The sequence below is a fragment of the Canis lupus genome, chromosome 11, assembly GCF_003254725.2.
Source record: "Canis lupus dingo isolate Sandy chromosome 11, ASM325472v2, whole genome shotgun sequence".
Taxonomy (NCBI): Eukaryota; Metazoa; Chordata; class Mammalia; order Carnivora; family Canidae; genus Canis; species Canis lupus.
In genome coordinates, this window is record NC_064253.1 from 67,300,909 (window position 1) to 67,321,408 (window position 20,500).

Genomic DNA, 20,500 nt, shown 5'->3' on the forward strand with positions numbered 1-20,500 from the left:
ATGCTTGCTGTTTGAACACTGGCCTTTGCTTCTGTTTTCAAAGGGAGGAAAAACTATTTGCAGGCTGAAACTTGTTTCACCTTTGTTACACCAATCCCTCAGATCACAAACAGAATTTAGGGCAATATAGGGCAGCCCCGGTGGCGCAGCCTTTTGGCGCCGCCTGCAGCCTGGGGTGTGATCCTGGAGACCCAGAATGGAGTCCCACTTCGAGCTCCCTGCATGGAGCCTGCTTCTCCCTCTCCCTCTGCCTGTGTCTCTGCCTCTCTCTCTGTGTCTATGAATAAATAAATAAAATCTTAAAAAAAAAAAGAATTTAGGGCAATATAATCTGCACGCCACATTACAATTTTCAAGCAGTTCATACCCACTATTTTGGTTGGTTCTCTGGCCAAATCTATAGATAGATGGGGATTGTCTCCATTTTGTAGATTAGAAAACAGGCTCAGAATCCAGGGCTGATGAGAACTCATTTGGGGCTTCGAGAACCAAAAAAAAAAAAAAAAAAAAAAAAAAAAAGCATCCTTTAAGACACTTTGCTATGATCTGTTGAAAATTCTCTCAATGAATATACAGATCTACAATAATTACAATATGAGTGGCATCTCTGGAGTTGGCCCAAAACCTTCATCCCAGGACCTGGTGGCCTTGCTGGAGAGATAAAGTCATTTAATAGAAATCCAAGGCCAGCAAGGGAAGGGGGCTGGGCTTAGAATCTGGGTCCTTGCTCTTCTCATCCACTGAACTCTGATGCTTCTCTAATTCCCTCTCTTTAATGCACAGCAGAGCCTGGGACAGTCTTTATCAGAAAGGAAGGATGAGATCACGTAGAAAAGAATTGACTGAGAGGAAAGAGCCCTCACGAGCACTTTGGGTTAGCCTCTCCATGTTCTGAGAGAAGAGGAGCCAGGTAACTGTTGCTAACTGCCACTTCCCCACTATCTGGGCCGTAGGAATCAGGAGAACGAAGGCCCAACAGCCCAGGAAGCTCTAGCTAGAATTGCTTGGAGATTACTTTATGCATTTAAGCAGACAAGAGGTCTTAAGAATTAGTTGGAATATGGTCCTAGGATCCTTATAAAAGGAGCACATTTCCAATGACACCTAGCCTGGTTTGACCTGTGCCTAAAAGCAGTCAGTGAGTCTTCAGGCAGTCTGTGTCTACACTTTCCTCCTTGCAGGGCCAGCAATTTCCTGTTTTGGTATTGGTCCTGACATATGGGGTAACAGACTCTGTTCTTCATTGTTTGTGGGTTACAGTAAGCTCCCTTTGATGGGAGAGAGTCAGGGTTTCAACCAGGGTAGCAGTGACCCTTAATGAAAATCTGTTTATTCAAATATGCCTAAAGGAATTGTTTGCTAAATTATTTTTTTAAAAGATTTTATTTATTTATTTATTTGACACAGAGAGAGCGTGAGAGAGCACCAGCAGAGGGTAGTGGCAGGCAGAGGGAGAGGGAGAAGCAGACTCCCCACTGAGGGAGCCTGACATGGGGCTTGATCCCAGGACTCCAAGATTATGACCTGAGCTGAAGACAGAGGCTTACTGACTGACTGAGCCACCCAGGTGCCCCTTGTTTGCTGAATTAAAGACATAAATGCCTCTGACTGTTAGATAAGAATGATTAGAGGTCCTTTGGAATCTAGAGAAGTCTGGGGAAGATTTTCTAAATTGTCTCTTTCGGTTGTCAGAAGGTACCAGGGTATGAAATTATTTTGTCCTTCTGTTTATATGTTTATCTAACCAATACTGAATACCTATTCTAATACTAATAATAATTCTAATACTGAATACCTATTCTAATTGACCCTTAGCTTGTCTTGATAGAGATATGAAAAGTTCTAGGGAGATGAAGAATCATTCCCTGGAAGCTAGCTAGAAATTTTTTTTGATCACTTGGCAAAGCTGTTTGGGACCACTAGGTGGTGATATTACATTGTGAAAATGATACTCTGAAGCCTGGTGGCCTCTGGTTCTTTTCTGAGGCCAGAGTTTACACAGCCAAAGACATGTCCTTGTGAGTAAATGGAGGAAAAAACTCCACATTTCACCAATGAGATAGATGATCCAATTTAAATGCTCTGATGAATGAATTCATCTTTGAACAATTTAGAATGTCATTGGAAGAACTCGTTCAAGAGTTCTGGATAAATCCTGGGACGTGCCCACAGTCCTAGGATTTGGGGAAATCGGGAGCTATTGATGGTCCTGACAGTCATCAGTTGGGCAGAAATTGAGGGAGGCAGCATTTGATAGGTAGAAATACCAAAAATTATTGGAGGCTCTTATGCTGATTTGCAGCTCCTAAATTTATTTTGATCAGATTTTTAATTTTTTTAATTTATTTTATTTTTTAAAAATACAACATACAAACTTTATTTAACAAAAGTAACAAAGTCACACAGGCACTTATATTAAGAGAAAAACTGACTAGAAGAAATTTATCTTGAACATCTTATAGTAACCTACTTGCAGTTGCATTTAACTGAACTCTGTTGCTGTGAAGAATACAGCTCATGACCAGGTATGGATCAACAATTTGCACATTTTTCAATACTACCTTACATACACATATACGTTAAATTTGAAAAAGATTTAATTGACGATCCCCAGAAAGACTTCATTTTTGTTGCTCTTTTGGAAGAGGTTATCTAAAGAGAAGAATATGCGGTTCTGGCTCATGAATCATGTAATGAACCCAGCCTAGACTCTGCTGGACACCAAGTCTCCTCCACTCTTCTTCAGACATCAGATAGGTTTTCAGTACTTGTTTGGAAAGTTCTCTGGGTAACATGACATGCTGGTACTCATAGTGCTCATAGAAGTACTTGTCCGAGTAGTAGATCTACTTGTGGGCCATCCTGCAGGCAGCGAGAGCAATGGGGTGTGAAGAGTGGGCACAGCAGGCCACATATCCACGTCAGGCCGAGGCAACGACTCGACTGCCTTGATCAGAATTTTTAAGAAAAGATTTTATTTATTAGAGAGAGAGAGAGAGAGAAAGCATGTGCTGGGGAGAGGGGCAGAGGGAGAGGGAGAAGCAGATTCCCAACTGAGCAGGGAGCCCGATATGGGGACTCTATCCCAGGACCACAGGACCATGACCTGAGCCAAAGGCAGCCACTTAAATGACTGAGCCACTCAGGCACCCCTATCTTGATCAGATTTTGCCTGTTTAAAAATTCGGGGAGGAGGGGCGCCTGGGTGGCTCAGATGGCTAAAGCATCTGCCTTTGGCTCTGTGTCACAATCCCCAGGTCCTGGGATCAAGCCCCACATCGGGCTCCCTGCCTAGTGGAGAGTCTGCTTCCCCCTCTCTCTCCGCTTCTGTCCCCTCCTTCTGCTGCTCCCCTTGCTTGTGTGCTCTCTCTCTCCCAAATAAATAAAATCTTAAAAAAAAAAAATCAGGGAGGATGAAACCAATAAATTCAGATTTTTTTTTTTTTGAGTCTCTTTTATTTCTAAGGATGGCCTGGTTTTGGAAGGAATCTCCAAAAACAACACTCTCTCTTGGCCTCTGGATCAAACTCAACCCCTTTGCTTGTCTTACAAGCCTTGTAAGATAGGTCTGTGGCCTGGCAGGGCCCTGCTTGTCTCCCTCGCCCCAATTCCCCCCTCTTCTCTCTGGTACTATGTGCTCTAGTCATGATTTTTTTCATCTGGTTCTTTTTTTTTTTTTAAGATTTTATTTATTCGTGAGAGACACAGAGACACAGGGAGAGGGAGAAGCAGGCTCCATGCAGGGAGCCTGATGTGGGACTTGATCCCCGGTCTCCAGGATCACACCCTGGGCTGAAGGCGGTGCTAAACCCCCAGAGCCACCTGGGCTGCCCATCATCTGGTTCTAATGAGTCATGTCCTCTCTTACCTTCGGGCTTTTAAAAAAAACTTTTTTTCCCTATACTTTTCCTTCAACCTGTACAATTCTTTTCTTCCCTCTGTGCCTGACTACTTTCTACTCATTCTTTATTATTTAAAAGATTTTATTTATTCGTGAGACACACAGAGAGAGAAGCAGAGACACAGGCAGAGGGAGAAGCAGGTTTTCTGTGGAAGCCTGATGTAGGACTCCATCCCAGGACCCCAGGATCATGCCCTGAGCTGAAGACAGACGCTCAACCACTGAGCCACCCAGGTGTCCCTCTACTCATTTGTTAGATGTCAGCTTACCTGTTACGTATTTGGGGAAGCTTTTTCTGACCACTGGTAGGGATGAGGTCCTCCTCTTTCACTTTCCCTCTCCCGGCCTCTGTGGAATTCATGGCTTGTCTGATGCCACCTTCCACAGCCAGACCATGAGTTCTGAGTGGCATTTGTCTTCAGCATGTACCTTCAGTACCTAGTTGAGTGCTTGACACATTGGAAATGCTCAGTAATATATGCGAAGTGAGCAAATGAATGAAAAACATGCATGACACATCTCTTTCCTTCAGGGTTCATATAAGGCAATAGTGAGCTGAGTGGTACAGAGAAGGAGCTCTAGTAACAAGAAGAGAGAGGGGCACTTTAGATGCTACCATCTGAGGCTACTAGGTTTTGGCAAATGGAGATGTCTATGGAGGTGGCCATTAGGCAGGTGGAGGGAAGTGATGCAGATTAGAAAGAGTGGGAGGATAAGCAAGGAGTGTCATATTCTGGCCTGAAAAAAGTGGAAGGCAGGGCTGGAGACAGCCTGTGTCCCTGTCATTCAGGGCCTCAGATGCTGGGCTGGAGAGAGTGGGCTCTATGTGATAGCCATCAATGGCTTTTAACTAAGGTAGTGATAGGACTAAAGTGGTGCTTTACATGTTGTTAATCTGGGGCACCTGGATGGTGCAGTTGGTTGGATGTCCAACTCTTGGTTTTGGCTTGGGTCATGATCTCGAGGTTGTGGGATGGAGCCCTGCATCATGCTCCATGCTCAGCACAGAGTCTGCTTCAGATTCTCTCTCCCTCTCCCTCTGCCCCTCCTGCTTGTATGCTTTCTCTCTCTAAAATAAATAAATATATCTTTAAAAAAAAAAAAGAAAAAAAAGAAATTGCTAATCCAATGGCAACAAAACGTGAATTGGAGAGACACCAGCAAGCCCAGCAAGATCAGTTAGGAGGTTATCACCAAACTCAAGGTGGGATGTGCCCAGGGCCTGGAGTGTGCAGGCAGCAGTGGAATGGAAAGAAGGGGGCCTGGCACAAAGGAAAAATTAGCAGAAACCTAGAAACTAGAAAGAGTGAGGGAGAGGGAGGAGCCAAAAGAATTTTCAAACTGATTCAGTGAGGTGCTGTCATTTATTTGAAACTAGGAGGTCCCAAGGAAAAACCAGTTTAAGGAAAGATAAGAGAATTCCTCCATCAAACTTTTACAGTGAAGTTATGGCTTTTAAAGAAATATTTTAAATTTTTATATTATCCTTTTAAAAAAGATTTTATTTGTTATTTGACAGAGAGAGAGAGAGAGAGAGAGAGCAAGCACAGGCAGGGGGAGCAGCAGAGAGAGAGGGAGAAGCAGACCCCCACTGAGAAGGGAACCTGATGCAGGGCTCGATCCCAGGACCCTGTAATCAAGACCTGAGCTGAAGGCAGCTGCTTAGCCAACAGAACCACCCAGACATCCCTGGAGTTATGCTTTGTATGCTTTTCATTTATGGAAGTTCAATCAATGTACAGAGCCAAAAAATGAAGCACAAGCAGGAAGGAGTGACGGGGAGTACAGTGCACTTGGCAGGGCTGTTCCAGCTCTGCCACTCAGTGAAAATACAGTCCAGAGGGAGTGTGAAATGCAGAAGGCAAATTTGCTGTTCCCCTTCTGATTTACAATACCATGTGTATTTAATGGATGACGAAGGGCTTATTTGAAGGTAATTTGGTTATTCACAATTTATGCCTTGTATGCTGACTTTAGATCTGAATTTCCTGGCAAGATTTGCCTTTTTAAAATGTGTGCCAGATGCCAGGGTGGACAGTAGGCAGCTACTGAGAAGACACACCCCAGTCACTGCAGTAGAGTTGCACACAGTCTAGGTGGGTAGGAAGATCTGGAAGCAGACAATTAGGGCTAGTCTAGGTGAGCAGTCAGGAAGGCAGTGGGTGCAGAGAGGAAGAAGAGCATTGGTTAGTGCATCAAAGCAGAGGTGGCCCTGGGCCTGGGGTTGGAGAGAGATATGGGTCCTTCTCAGAACAGCACAGAGTAGCAGCAAGAGAGGAGATCTCAGAGGAAGGGGATCTAGAGGCGGGAAGGTGGATTTAAGGGCATGGCTGGAGAACACACCTCACTAGAAGGCAGGAAGAGCCACAGAACAGAGGAATTATCAGGAAGTGGGAGGAGAACTTTGGCCAAGGGGATGAGGATAGGCACATGAGAATAGGGAGAACCTTTGAGTCCTCTGGATGCTATCACCTCCATCCCCATGGTTCTTCCCAGTATGCTCTGCTACTGTCCACTGAAAGAGTACTCACCACCACAGGACACTCACCTAGAGATAGGCTTTGCTCTACATAAGCCTCACGGTCCAGCTTGAGTGCAGTCCAGCTGAGACATAGCTCTCAGCTGTGCTTGCCTCATTTTAAACTAAAACATATCTGAACTACTTTCCGCCCGAAGTAGGATCCACACTCCCACATGACTGCAAATGTTAACTTGCTAATTGTTCCCCTGGAGTTTGTTTCTTTGCAATTACTTTGTCAGGATTTAGACAAGGCAACATAGAATAATTTAGTTGAGGATACAGGGAGCTCTGGATGTTTTTTAAGCCAACAATTCCTTCTACTAGTTATATTGTTCTTTCCAAGAGATTAAAATAGTAGGAAATGTATGTATCCATGTAGTTTACCACTTCTGGTGTTCTCTGCATTCCTTTGTGCAGATCAAAATTTCTAGATGGTATCATTTTCCTGCTGCCTGGAAGACTTTTTTTTTTTAATTTTTAAAGATTTTATTTATTTATTCATGATAGTCACAGAGAGAGAGAGAGAGAGGCAGAGACACAGGCAGAGGGAGAAGCGGGCTCCATGCACCGGGAGCCCGACGTGGGATTCAATCCCAGGTCTCCAGGATTGCGCCCTGGGCCAAAGGCAGGCGCCAAACCGCTGCACCACCCAGGGATCCCTGGAAGACTTTAACATTCCTTGTGGTGCAGGTTTTGTCAATGATGAATTCATTCAGCTTTTGGAAGTCTGAGAAGATCTTTATTTTCACCGTCATTTTTGAAGGGTATTTTTGCTGGGTAAAGAATTCTCAGTTGGCAGGTTTTTTTTTTTCTTTCAATGAAGTTGCAGCTTCATTGTCTTCTGGTGTGTGTTTCTGATGAGAAGGCTAATACCATCTTTTTTTTTTTTAAGATTTTAATTTATTTATTCATGAGAGACACACACACAGAGAGGCAGAGACACAGGCGGAGGGAGAAGCAGGCTCCATGCAGGAAGCCCAACATGGGACTCGATCCCAGGTCTTCAGGATCAGGCAGGCCCTGAGCTGAAGGCAGCCTCTGAGCCACCTGGGCTGCCTGGCTAATCCCATCTTTGTTCTTCTGTATGTAATCTGGGTTTCTTTTCTGACTGCTCTCAAGACTCACTTTATTATTGGTTTTAGACAGTTTGATCATGATGTGCTTTGGTGTAGGTTTCTTCATATTTCTTTCACTTGTGATTCATTGAGCTTCATGGATTTGTGGGTTTGAAATTTACATCAGGTTTGGAAAATTTTTACATTATTTCCTCAAATATATTTCTGGCCCTCATCTCCTTCAGGGATTCCAATTATGTATGTACTAAGGTGCTGGAAGTTGTCCTGAAGCTCACTAATGGTCTTTTTGTTTATTTTTTTTTTTTTGCGGGGGGAGGGTCCTTTTTTTCTATGTTTTATTTTGGATGGCTTCTGTTGCTATATTTTCATTTCCTTTAAAAGGTTTTATTTATTTATTCATGATAGACACAGAAAGAGAGGCAGAGACATAGGCAGAGGGAGGAGCAGGCTCCTTGCAGGAAGCCCAATGCAGGACTCCATCCCTGGACCATCATGCCCTGAGCCAAAGGCAGGTGCTCAACTGCTGAGACACTAGGTGTCCCTCTATTGCTATATTTTCATGTTCACTAATCTTTCTTTTTTCTATGGTGTCTAATCTGCTATTAACCCCATCCTGTGTATTTTTGCATCTCAGACATTACATTTTTCACCTCTAGATGTTTGATTTGGTCTTTTTTATAGTTTCCACATCTCAACATGCTTTTAAAGTGCTCCTTGAACATAAAAATATAGTTGTAATAACCATTATAATGTACTTGTTTACTAATCCTATCACCTGTGTCATTTCTGGATTGATTTCTATTGCTTGACTTTTCTCCGTACTGTGGGCCCTATTTTCCTGCTTCCATGCATGCCTCACAAATTTTTATTGGATACTAGACATTGTGGATTTGACCTTGTTGGTTGTTGGGTATTTTTGCATTCCTCTAAATATTTTTTTTAAAAGATTTTATTTATTGATTCATGAGAGACCCAGATAGAGAGGCAGAGGCACAGGCAGGGGGAGAAGCAGGCACCATGAAGGGATCCCGATGTGGGACTTGATCCTGGGACTCCAGGATCACACCCTGGGCAGAAGGCAGGTGCCAAACCGCTGAGCCACCCAGAGATCCCCACATTCCTCTAAATATTCTTCAGCTTGTTAAATTACTTAGAAACATTTTGATCTTTTGGGGTCTTACTTTTAAGCTTTTTTGGATAGCATCAGAGTGTCATTTAGTCCAGGGCTAATTATTCCCCACAGCTGAAGCAAAATCTTTCTGAGTCACTACTCCATGCCCCATGAATTAGGGGGTCTTCCCAGTCTGGCTGATGAATAGAGGAACTATTTCTGGCCCTGTGTGAGCCTCAAAGACAGTTCCTTGTAACCCTCTTGTATGGTTCTTTCCCCAATCTTGGGATACATTTATCAAACCCCCAGCTTAGAAGCACTTATCTGAGGGTTTTGCAGATCTCTTGGGCTCTCTCTTTGTGCAACTTTCTTTCTCTGACACTCTGTCCTGTGAACTCTAGCTGCCTTGGCCTCCTGAACAACTCAATTCAGGGATTTGGAGTTTGTCCAGGTTCCCTCTCCCTTTCAGCAAGTCTCTCTGGGCAATAAACTGGGGCAATTGTCGGGCTCACCTTGTTGGTTTTCTGTTTCTTAGAGATCACTGACCTTTTTGTTTGAGGTCTAATATCTTGAAAATCATTGTTTCATATTTTTTGTCCAATCTTTTAGTTGTTTCAGGTGAGAGGGAAAATCTAGTCCTTGAACTGGATCCAATGCCAAGATGTTACTCCATCTTGGCTGGAGGCAGAGGTTAAATATAAGTTCAGAAGACTTTTTGAGGGCCTATGAAACCTCTTGACTATGCCACACCAAGTTGAATGTTGTCAGGCCAAGAAAATGGTACCTTTTGAAAAAGGCTTTCAACATAACTACAAGGACACTGAGCCATTCTAGGAGAGACTGGGGACTCTGCTTTTCTTCTTATGCTTTTGTCAAGGCTCTGGCTTTTATCTTTGGATTCAGCAACTATTTTACAATTCTCTGGTGGTAAGGGCTTTGGTCTCGTACTTTTTTTTTTTTTTTTAAAGATTTTATTTATTTACTCATGAGAGACACAGAAGCAGAGACATAGATAGAGGGAGAAGCAGGCTCCCTGCAGGGAACCTGATACAGGACTTGATCCCAGGACCCCAGGATCATGACCTGAGCCAAAGGCAGACACTCAACCACTGAGCCACCCAGGTGCACTGGTCTCTTGTATGTTGAGAACTTATTTGGAGGTTCTAGCAGGGGAGCACAGCTACTCTTATACCCTTGACTGAATAATGGTCCTCCTCTATTGAGGAATGTGATTCACTTTGACCAAGTGTGCTACTTTGGGAGGGACATACATGGCACATGGAGCAGTGAGGAAGGAGGGGGACACCTGCCTGGCTAGCCAGATCAACTGAAGTGACCTTGGCAATCAGTGGGGTGACAGATGTCACAGCCAGATTGGTCCTGGTCTCTTGGCTCACTTGGAATCTTGAGTTTTTTACTTGGTTTCCATTTAGACCCTGTTTGTGCATTTAGGTCACCAAAGGCTTCTCCACATGAGGCAAATTACAATTTCTCAGCGGTACTTACTGTAACCAGCATCTGCTCTTATAGAGAACCATTAATTCAGAGATACTGTGTTCTACCTTGAAGATGAATTGCAGACACACTTTTAAAGAGCAAATCCTGCATTTCAAGGGTGAATAAAATACCACTTTACAAAGCATTCCAGTTGGTTAAATTTAGGACGAGAAGAAAACATGACCCAAGGATATTCTCTGGCTTTGAGCCCAGGGTATTTTTCCTTTTAGAGTGAATTTGGTACATTTTCATTCATGTGGAGCTGTTGCCTCCCAGCATTTTATTCTGGGATGGAAGGTCAACAATGACTGCCTTGTTGCTAAATCCAATGGACCCTTCTCAGTTATTAACCTACTTGACCTCTCAACAGTATTTGACGCGGTTGACAATTATTTCCTCCTTAACACGCTCCCAGGCTTTCCTTCCCCCTCTCATGCCTTTTCTCCCCTGCCTGCCTTTTCAGTTGGTACACTCCTTGGTTCTTTCCTGAGCCTTCTTTTCACATTAAACATGCTCCTTGGACTCTCCTATCCATGCTCATGACTTTCCTGGGAATTTCTACATCCATATTTCTAGCCTAATCTTTTTTTCCTGAACTTCTTGTCTAGTATCTTCAGCTGTTCATTGGACATCTCCACTTGGATGGCATGTGGGTCACTCAGCTCCTCCTCTCATGTTCTCCATCTCTGTAAAGGGCACTTTTTTTTTTTTTTAAGTTTATTTATTTTTTCAGTAATCTCTACACCCGACATAGGGCTCGAACTCATGATCCGGAGATCAAGAGTCATAGGTTATCCCAACAGAGCCAGCCAGACACTGAAAGGGCACTTCTAAACATTGAATTTCTCAAGCCAGGATTCCTTTTTGCATTTTATCTTCCAGTCAGTCATCAAGTACTATTGACTCTACCTCTTTCCATGCCTTCCAGCCACTATCATCTTCTGGACTCCTAGAAAAGACTTCACCTAACAGTACTTTCTGTTTCCATGTTTCCAAGGCCACCCCTTACCCCCATCCATTTTTTCTCACTCTGGCCAGAGTGATCTTTCTAAAACATGAATTAAAGCCTTTTTTGGAATGTTGTTTAAAATCTTTTGACGAATATCCTGTGCTCTTAGGACAAAGCCCCATCTCCTTTCTTTTGGGTTAAAATATACAAAAACTCCTTATTGTGAATTCCATATAGCGAACTGATTCTCATTGGATGCCTCCACTGATTTTTTCCTAATTCTCATATCCATAGCCAACCTACAGTTTTAATTAAATGGTGTTTTGACAAATAGAATTGCATCCTTTTTTTTTTTTTTTTAATTTTTATTTATTTATGATAGCACAGAGAGAGAGAGGCAGAGACACAGGCAGAGAGAAGCAGGCTCCATGCACCGGGAACCCGACGTGGGAATCGATCCTGGGTCTCCAGGATCGCGCCCTAGGCCAAAGGCAGGCGCCAAACTGCTGCGCCACCCAGGGATCCCTAGAATTGCATCCTAATCTAGACAATCAACAAACCAAATAAAGCCCTGATTTATAGTACTTGCCAATTTCTTTAGTGCAAATACTCCCACCATGGTTGGTTTTGAGCAACCAGTGTGACATCACTGCACATGGAGTTGGGAACAGTCTATGCACAGTAGTATAGATAATAATAAAAAATGGTAAAATAATTAGGAAATGATGAGTTTGGAGAATTTATTTTGAGTGTGTTAGTCTGCATAATGTAAATTTAATAATGGCTGCATTTAATAATCACCTTGCAAAATCCTGCACATTTCACTATCTGCCCTCATGGGCCTGTATGAATTGGCTCCAGCCCATCATTGGATTCACATTATAAATATGTATTTCCTAATATGGGTTAAAGTTAAAAGGAAAAGATGAAAACTCCTCTAGAGACCTATAATGTTTTTGGGCCTGGGTTTAACCCAGTCTTTAAAAAATCTCCAGGGATGAAGCTTCATAGTCTTACATAGAACAAACCCATTTCCTTTCTATGGAAATAAGAATTCTGAAACTTCCAGGAGGTACATTTTTGATAGTTCCTCTGGGTGATGTCTAGAGTTTCTGCTCACCCTGCACCCTTTTTGCTTTTCTTGGGGTGGGGGATCAGACCTCAGATTTTCATCTGGGGAACCACCTACCAAGCTCTTTTTAATAATAATGAAGCTCTGTATGATGCTTACCTTCTTGCATATTACTTCCACCCCCACACTTTTAACTTCCCTGCCATGTGAGGCTTCCCATCATTGAGTTCCCCAAACGAACAATGCTTCACTCTCCTTTTGCTGGGTGTGTTTTGTTCTTTCTGCCTGTGGTAACCCTTCCTTCACTTCCTTTGTTGGCTACATCATCCTTCAGATGTTTTTCTTTGAAAAGTCCTCTCTGACTTCTTTTACGACCTCAGCCTGGCCTGCGACTCAGACTGAATGAGACGTTAATCTGTGCTGCCACAGGTCAACATGATGGTTCCTCTGTTGTAATACCCATCCAGTCTCTTACTAAATCATATGCCCCATCTTGTTCACTTCTAGAACCCCAGCGAAAAGTGTAAGGTTCAGCACAAAATAGTGTTTAGCTTCATAAACATCTGTTGAATTTTATTATTTTTAAAAAAGATTTTATTTAGGGCAGCCCGGTGGCTCAGCGGTTTAGTGCCGCCTTGGCCCAGGGCATGATCCTGGAGACCCAGAATCGAGTCCCATGTCAAGCTCCCTGCATGGAGCCTGCTTCTCCCTCTGCCTGTGTCTCTGCCTCTCTCTCTCTCTCTCTCTCGTGTCTCTCATGAATAAATAAATAAAATCTTAAAAAAAAAAAAGATTTTATTTATTAGAGAGAGAGAGAACACGAATGGATGGAATGGAGGGAGGGGGAGAGGCAGAGGGAGAAGCAGACTCCCCCCCCACCTGCCCCCCCCGCAGCAGGGAGCCTGAGGCCAGGACCCTGAGAGCCAAAGTCAGAGGCTTAACTGCTTAACCAGTTGAGCCACCCAGGAGCTCCTTGAATTGAATTTTAACATGTCAGTAGCCACAGAGATTTCAGTCCCCTTGTGTGTAACCTAGTCATTCTGAGCAGGAGGACTGGTAGGGAAGGGAAGATATTCTATAATGATTCTTTGGCTGGATTCTGATTTATCCAATGTTTATTTACTGCTTTGGCAACCCCATTCAGTTAACAGCTCTGACCTTTAGTTGCTTCATCAATAGAAATGCTTGAACTTCCTGGAGGCAGATGCTTTTTAAAACATTTTTATTTCTCTGATTTATCAGTATTTTATGCCTCTCCTGTGCAATGATTATTCTGTTTTTTTTGTACATTTATATTTTTCTTACTGATTTGTAAGTCTTCTTGATTCATACATACATATATTTTATATATATTTTAATTTTTTTAAAAGATTTTTATTTATTTATTCATGAGACACACAGAGAGAGAGAGGCAGAGACACAGGCAAAGGGAGAAGCAGGCTCCATGCAGGGAGCCTGATGTGGGACTCAATCCCAGGTCTCCAGGATCACACCCTGGGCTGAAGGCGGCGCTAAACCGCTGAGCCACCTGGGCTGCCCCTAAATTCATTTTTTAATTTAAAATTTAAAAATTTTTTATGGCCATAAAAAAGCTTTAATTTTTTTCAACCATTTAAAAATGTAAAATCCATTTTTTAAAAAAGATTTTGTTTATTCATGAGAGACACAGAGAGAGGCAGAGACACAGGCAAAGGAAGAAGCAGGCTCCCTGCAGGGAGCCAGATGTGTGATTTGATCCCAGGACTCTGGGATCAAGCCCTGAGCCAAAGGCAGATGCTCAACCACTGAGCCACCCAGGTGCCCCATAAAATCCATTCTTAGTCCACTTGTACAAAAATAGGTGGTGGGCCAGATTTGGTTTGTAAGCATAGTTTGCCAACCTCGGCACTAATATGCTCATTAAATCTGAATGATCTTTATATTCCTAGAATAAATATCACTTGATCATGAATCCTGCCAGCTTTGATTTGCTAATATTTTAGTTAGGAACTTTGTGTCTACATTCATAAATCAGATTGGTCTAGTAGAGATTTCAAATTAGTTATAAGGCAAAGATAGATTTTATTTGGCCTATAAAATATTTTACAATTTTTTGAGTGAATTGCCCATATTAAAAAAATGGGAGATATTAAATGAAAAATTTGAGATTTCTGGCTTTCCTTTAAAAAAGGAATGTGGCCAGACTGGGAGAATGTGGGCTCAATTTTGTTTCTCTCTTTTTTAAAAAAATATTTATTTATTCATGAGAGACAGAGAGAGAGTCAGAGACACAGGCAGAGGGAGAAGCAGGCTCCATGCAGGGAGCCTGATATGGGACTCAATCCCAGGTCTCCAGGATCAGACCCTCGGCTGAAGGTGGAGCTAAACCGCTGAGCCACCTGGGCTGCCCTTGTCTCATTTTTAATAGAGCTCCTCTATGTTTTGTATTTCATTAATTTCTACTTTTTTTTTTTAAGATTTTATTTATTTACTCATGAGAGACACAGAAAGAGAGGCAGAGACACAGGCAGAGGGAGGAGAAGCAGGCTCCATGCAGGGAACCCGATGTGGGTCTTGATCCTGGGAATCTGGGATCACACCCTGAGCCGAAGGCTCACTGCTAAGCCACCCAGGCGTCCCTTATTTTTCTCTTTGAACTTTGGTTTATAAATTTCTGTTGCTAAATTTAACTGGTTTTTGTCTTTGCCTAACTTTATACCTAGCACTGAGAAATCTTCCAGTTTTTTCATCTAGTCCTGAAACAGTTTAAATTACATAGATATTGACTGTTTCTTCGAGGTCTCATAGAATTGGCCTCTAAAACTATTGGGGTCTTCTATAATTTTGTCAGGTAGAGTTTTGATTTCTTTTTGTATTATATGTATGGTTAGTCATCTATCTACTAAAAATTTCAAACTCTTGTTTCAGTTTTAGTAATTAATACTTTCTAGAAAATCACCTATTTTCCCCCTAGATTTTCAAAATTATAAAGTTGCGATGGTTTTCTCTTATACTTTAAAGAATTACCTTGATCCTTTACCTTGTAGCATGGCCATCTTTCTCTTTCCTAAACTTGTTTATTTGTAGTTTTTTTCTGTTTTGCTGGAGTTCTATTTATTTGTTTTTTCAAAGAATCAGGTTCTGGTTCCATTCTTCAATTCTAGTTTATTTATTTATTTATTTTTTGTATGTATGTATGTATTTATTTATTTTTAAAGATTTTATTCATTTATTCATGAGAGACACATAGAGAGGCAGAGACACAGGCAGAGGGAGAAGCAGACTCAATGCAGGGAGCCTGACGTGGGACTCGATCCTGGGACTCCAGGATTATGCTCTGGGCCGAAGGCAGGTGCCAAACTACTGAGCCACCTGGGCTGCCCCAAGTCTAGTTTTTTAAAAAATAAAATTTAACTTGTTTCTTTAAAAAATTTTTTATCAAATTAGCTTCTTCTAACTTTTTGAAATGAATCTTTAGTTAAAAATTTTTTAAAAATTTATTGTTTTCTAAAAAAAACACTTTCCCTCATTGAACTTTCTATTCTGTTCTATTGATCTGTTTGTCTTCTGTCTGGTGCTACATCACTATAATTTCATTTAATATATGGTAGTCCTAGTCCCCTTTATTATTATTTTTTTTCAAAAATGTTTTGGATATTAGGCTAGACGATATCTCAAATGCACTATGATTCTTTGATAGCTAATGCAAAGATGTAGCCAGATAAACCCTTTAGTCCCTTCCTCCCACCCAAACTGTCTTTGGGGTTCTTCTAGATACAAAATCACTATTTATATATTCATTAAATTTATTTATAAAAGGTTTTATTTATTTATTTAGAAGAGAGAGTGTGCACACAAGCAGGTTGGGGGGAAGGGCAGAGGGAGAAGGAGAAGCAGACTCCCTGCTGAGCAGGGAGCCTGCCACTGGGGGGGGGTGGTGAGGAGGCTCAATCTCAGGACCCTGAGATCATGACCCAAGCAGAAGGCAGGTGCTTACCCACTAAGCCACCCAGGCGCCCCTGTATATGGTGTATTTGTGTATGTGTGTACATGGTGATATGGTATGTATATGTATATGTGTAGAGTATGTGCAACATGTGTTTGTGTTGTGTCTGGAGTATACTATGCACTGTGGAGTGTGAATCAGGTGTAAGGGAGACATTGAGGCCCACAGCCCCGGGGGTGCTAGAGTGCTTAGGGCATGCCAGAAAGACAGGCTTGGCTAGCAAACTCCCCTGCCTCCTTAGGGAAAGCAGGGCCATGACTGCAACCCTTTCTGGATGGCCCCTTTGGACAGTAATGTGCGTGAATAGGCCCAGTTTCTCCTGTAGGGCCTCTGCCCAGGTTCCCATTCATTTCTATCCTCCCTCTCCTGAGAAGAGTGACCTCTCTTTTTAAGAGAAGGGAGTGTCCAGTGTTCTACTAAGTAAAGGAGCCTTACTATTGCTGGTTAAAGTGGTGGAGATGGTGGCATTAGAGGGGTCAGATCAGGATCAGAGTGGCTTTGGGTTCTCCCAACTGAGTAGGTTAGCTGCAGAGTGGCCCTTTACTCTGAGTGGGGGTGAAGTGTCAGTGTGAGTTTCAGTCTCCGCACCCCCCACCCCCACTAGCCCACACTATTTGAATGCAGCTCTATCCTGCTCTTCTGGGTCCCACCCTCCTGAGTGTGCATCTGTACTTTGCTCATGGCTTCCTGAGCTCAAGATTGTCTTCCCCGATACAGGCTCCACTGTGGCCCCAGGCAGAGCTGTGAAGGGGCCACTGCTACCTTGGGCACATCACTGTCCCTTCCTGTGTGGACCTTCCTTTGCCTTGGCTCCACAATGCCATGCTTTCTAATTCATATTGGGAATAAACACTGCTCTCAGGGGCATCCTCCGTCATGCCTAACTCCAGCTCCTATCTTGTTCTTGCAGGTCTGTAACACCACCAGCCTTAGTGTCCTTTCTGCATCCTGTGGCTTGAGCCCGATGCTGGATGGAGTGGCAGGGCCAGCATACCTCTGTGCTGAGAAAGGATGCGTGGACGCAAACTACCCCAGCCAGGAGGAGAATCAGGCACATTCAAGTCCAGGGTGCAGGTAAGTCTGTCTGTCACTGGTTGGGGCCAGAGGAGTAGGCTTGCCTCTGCTCTGGGCAGTGCTCGTGGTATGTGGATTGGGCAAAGGGCAGAGCAAGGGCTTCATAGAGTGCCAGGTTTCAAACAGTCCGCTGGCCTTTATGTGACTCATTTGCACTTGACCATTAGTTTGCTGATTCCAGGGCTCCTTCTCTAGTGTCCGTTCCTTGTGGTAGCCAGCTGGCCCTGAGCCTTCAAGATTCCTTACCTGCCTCAAGAAGGCAAGTCTGCAACCTGCACTTGCTTTGCTGTTGTCCATGAGGCAGGTGTGGAGGCCAAAGAAGAATGGACAGAGGATGTCAGGCAGGCAGGCCTGGGTTCAAATTTTAGCTCTGCCAGCCTTGGACAAGTCACCTCCCCTCTCTGCCTGAGGTTCAGATTTATCCCTGGTAAACTGGGGCTAATACTTTTCAGGATCACCATGAGGATTAAATGAGATGATGTGTGTTAATTGCCCAGCTCAGCCCCTGGCACCTGGTACACAAAACATTCAACTTTCTCCCCACTTTCTCTCTTGCATCTTCCAACCTTGTCTTGAGTGGATCCCTCAGCCAGATATCCATCTGGCAACTTCCAACACCTCCCATTTTTAGATTTACATAAGACCAGCAGCTTTCCCTCCCACAGCAGCAACAGTCAGAGATTTGCAGAGCAGATGTCTTGGTGTGAAACTGTTCCCAGGAGGTGTCCCACAAATGTTTGCTGACAAAGCAGTGCAGGGACTGACCTTCCTTCCAGCTCTGCCTCCTGACACCTGGCTCTGGAGACCGAAAGCCGCCTACCCTGCCTGCCAACCGTGTGTTTCTGTCCTCGCTCCTTTTCCATGGCAGCAGGCTGCAGATAGGGGGCTGTGAGGTTGGCCGAGCAAGCTGCTCTGGTCTGGACCTGTGCGGGGAGGGCTGCTCCCATCCACGAGGAGGCTCAAGAGGCAGATGGAGAGGGCAGAGTTTGGGAAGGGGGCTGCAGCCTGGTGGGGGCAGCCGGTCCAAGCATGGAGAACACTTTCCCAAACCCCACCGCACTGGGCCGGGAGGATGCTCCTTTGCCCTTGCTTGGGTCCGGTGATTACAGGTCTGGGCTTCAAAGCATGTTAGGAACCTGGCTAATTGCTGGCTCGGGGGAGCTGGGCGAGCAGGCCAAGCCCGCCTGCGTGGACACGCCAGGGGCCACGGGCCTCGCATGGGGCGGGCACTTCCAGCCTGGAGCCGGGAGCCCGGTGCGGCCGCCGGGTCCTCCCGGGCCCTCGGGGAGGGCTGCGGGCTGCGGGCTGCGGGCTGCGGGGAGCGCGGAGGAGGGGCCACCGGGCCTGCAGGTGGGGCGCTGCCGGCTGTCCACCCCGGCTGTCCCCCCGGCTGTCCCCCCGGCTGACCCCCGGCTGTCCCCCCGGCTGTCCCCCCGGCTGTCCCCCCGGCTGACCCCCGGCTGTCCTCCCGGCTGTCCCCCCGGCTGTCCTCCCGGCTGTCTCCGGCCGTCGGTGGAAGCCTCCCCATTCAAACGGCGCGGGCCAATGAGGGCTGGGCGCGCCGCCCGTTCAAACGCCGCGGCCCCGCTCCGCCTCCGCCTCCGCCTCCGCCTCCCGACGCGGGCCGGGCGGGCGGTGAACCTGCTGCCAGGGCGACGGGCAGCAACACCGCCGCCTCGGGGTCCGCGGCCGCCATGCAGCGCTCCCTGCACCGCGTGGCCCTCGGGAGCCGGCGCGCCCGCCCCGGCCTGTCCTTCTACCTCGCCACCTTCGGTGAGTGCCCGCCGCGCACCCCGTGCCGGGGCAGGTGCCCGGGAGGGGCTGGGGCCCTCGGCCGGCTGGGCAGTCCGCGGGGCACCCCTGCTGCCCGGCCGGTCGCGCCAGGTGCCAGGTGCCAGGTGCCAGGTGCCAGGTGCCAGGTGCACTGGTTCTGCCCCACTTGGCCGCAGTGATCGCGCCGGCTTGGTCTTTGGGAGACCGGTGCGCACCCCTAGTGTCCCAGGAGCAAGCAGCTCAGGGTTAAATCGCGGTCTTGTTACTACATCTCAAGGTTTCCTCCCTCCTCTGGCCTTTGGCTCAGGGACAGAACAGGTGCCAAGTCAGCCCCGGGGGGGCGGGAGGTCGGTCAGCTCCTGTGGGCTCGCCTTGGAAGCTGTGCTGTGACCGCGCTATCTGACCCACAGCAGATGTAGGAGAATTCTCTTCTCCAGGAGTGACCAGACCCTCAGGAGGGTCACAGGGGCTGCCCTGGGGGCTTGAGGTAGAGAGAAATGGGCAGGGGGCCCCTGCTCCCAAACCCCGACCTAGCACGCCTGGGGTCCCCCAAAGAACAGCGGGGCAGCAGCTTCCCCAAGGGTCTGGGCAAATCCAACCTTTCAAGTAGCCCTAACAGAGATAAGAGCCCTGTCCAGAGCACAGCCCTTCATGTGTGTCCTCACTGGTTCTGCAACTACCTGGGGAGAGCGGGTAATATTTTCTCTGTGGAGACTTGACATCCAGAGAGAGGAAGGTCGCCCAGTGGCAGACTTCGTACCTGAGCTCAAACCTTCCGAGACGACTTGTCCAGCACTTTTTTTTTTTTTTGATTGTATACAATTTTCTTTATAAAGGTTGGGGTAGTTACCAACATACAGGACTTTGGCCAGAGTTCATAGGCAGAACGGCCCAGGAGTTAGGCCCTCCCTGGGGTTCCGGCTCTCCTAGTCTTAGGCTTACCCCTATCAGCGTGCTTGGTTTTTCTTCACAAACAGCCTTTTTCTCTAGGAGCAGAGGGAGTGATAGAAAAGCAGTGGCTTGGCCCCTAGCAATGGCCTGCAGTCTGGCACCCTGGAATTCACTCGTCTAGTTGGTGGGCGCTGATGAAGGGAGTGATGAAGTAGCCACCATTTGTTGATTACTTACCACGTGCCATGCCTTGTGTCAAGTACTTTTTCTTGTTTGCTCTCTCCCAAACCTTGCAGGCAGTTCCTGTTATCCCCACTGGGATATGGGAGTCTACCAGACAAGGGAGGTTTCTGGGGTGGTCTGAGTTGGTGGGGCTGGGGTGGTCAGGAAAGAGTGTCAAGGAGCTATGAGGCCCTATTACCTTAGCTCTGTCCTGATTTATTTATTTTTTATTTTTTAAAAATATTTTATTTATTTATTCATGAGAGACACACACACAGAGAGAGAAACACACACACACAGGCAGAGGGATAAGCAGGCTCGATGCAGGGTGCCTGACATGGGACTGGATCCCGGGTCTCCAGGATCACAACCTGGGCTGAAGGCGGCACTAAACCACTGAGTCACCCGGGCTGCTCTCTGTCCTGATT

The 20,500-nt window shown here is 45.6% G+C and overlaps 1 protein-coding gene and 1 pseudogene across 6 annotated transcripts in view; one reads left to right on the forward strand and one right to left on the reverse strand.

The window, feature by feature from the left end:
* The first annotated feature begins 711 nt into the window (after nt 1–711).
* The window catches only part of RGS3 (regulator of G protein signaling 3), a 137,909-nt gene continuing 118,120 nt past the window's right edge, over nt 712–20,500 (forward strand). For 2 of the 6 annotated variants that reach the window (XM_049116371.1, XM_035696766.2), the window contains exon 1: nt 18,804–18,959. In XM_049116371.1, the coding sequence (XP_048972328.1) occupies nt 18,881–18,959 (79 nt within the window). In that variant the 5' untranslated portion in view covers nt 18,804–18,880. Of the gene's footprint in view, nt 911–17,022; nt 17,187–18,795; nt 18,960–20,500 lie in introns of those variants that run through there. The other 4 variants (XM_049116373.1, XM_049116372.1, XM_049116370.1 and 1 more) reach the window with 4 other exon arrangements.
* On the reverse strand, nt 2,399–2,861 carry LOC112650457 (cyclin-dependent kinases regulatory subunit 2-like; annotated as a pseudogene).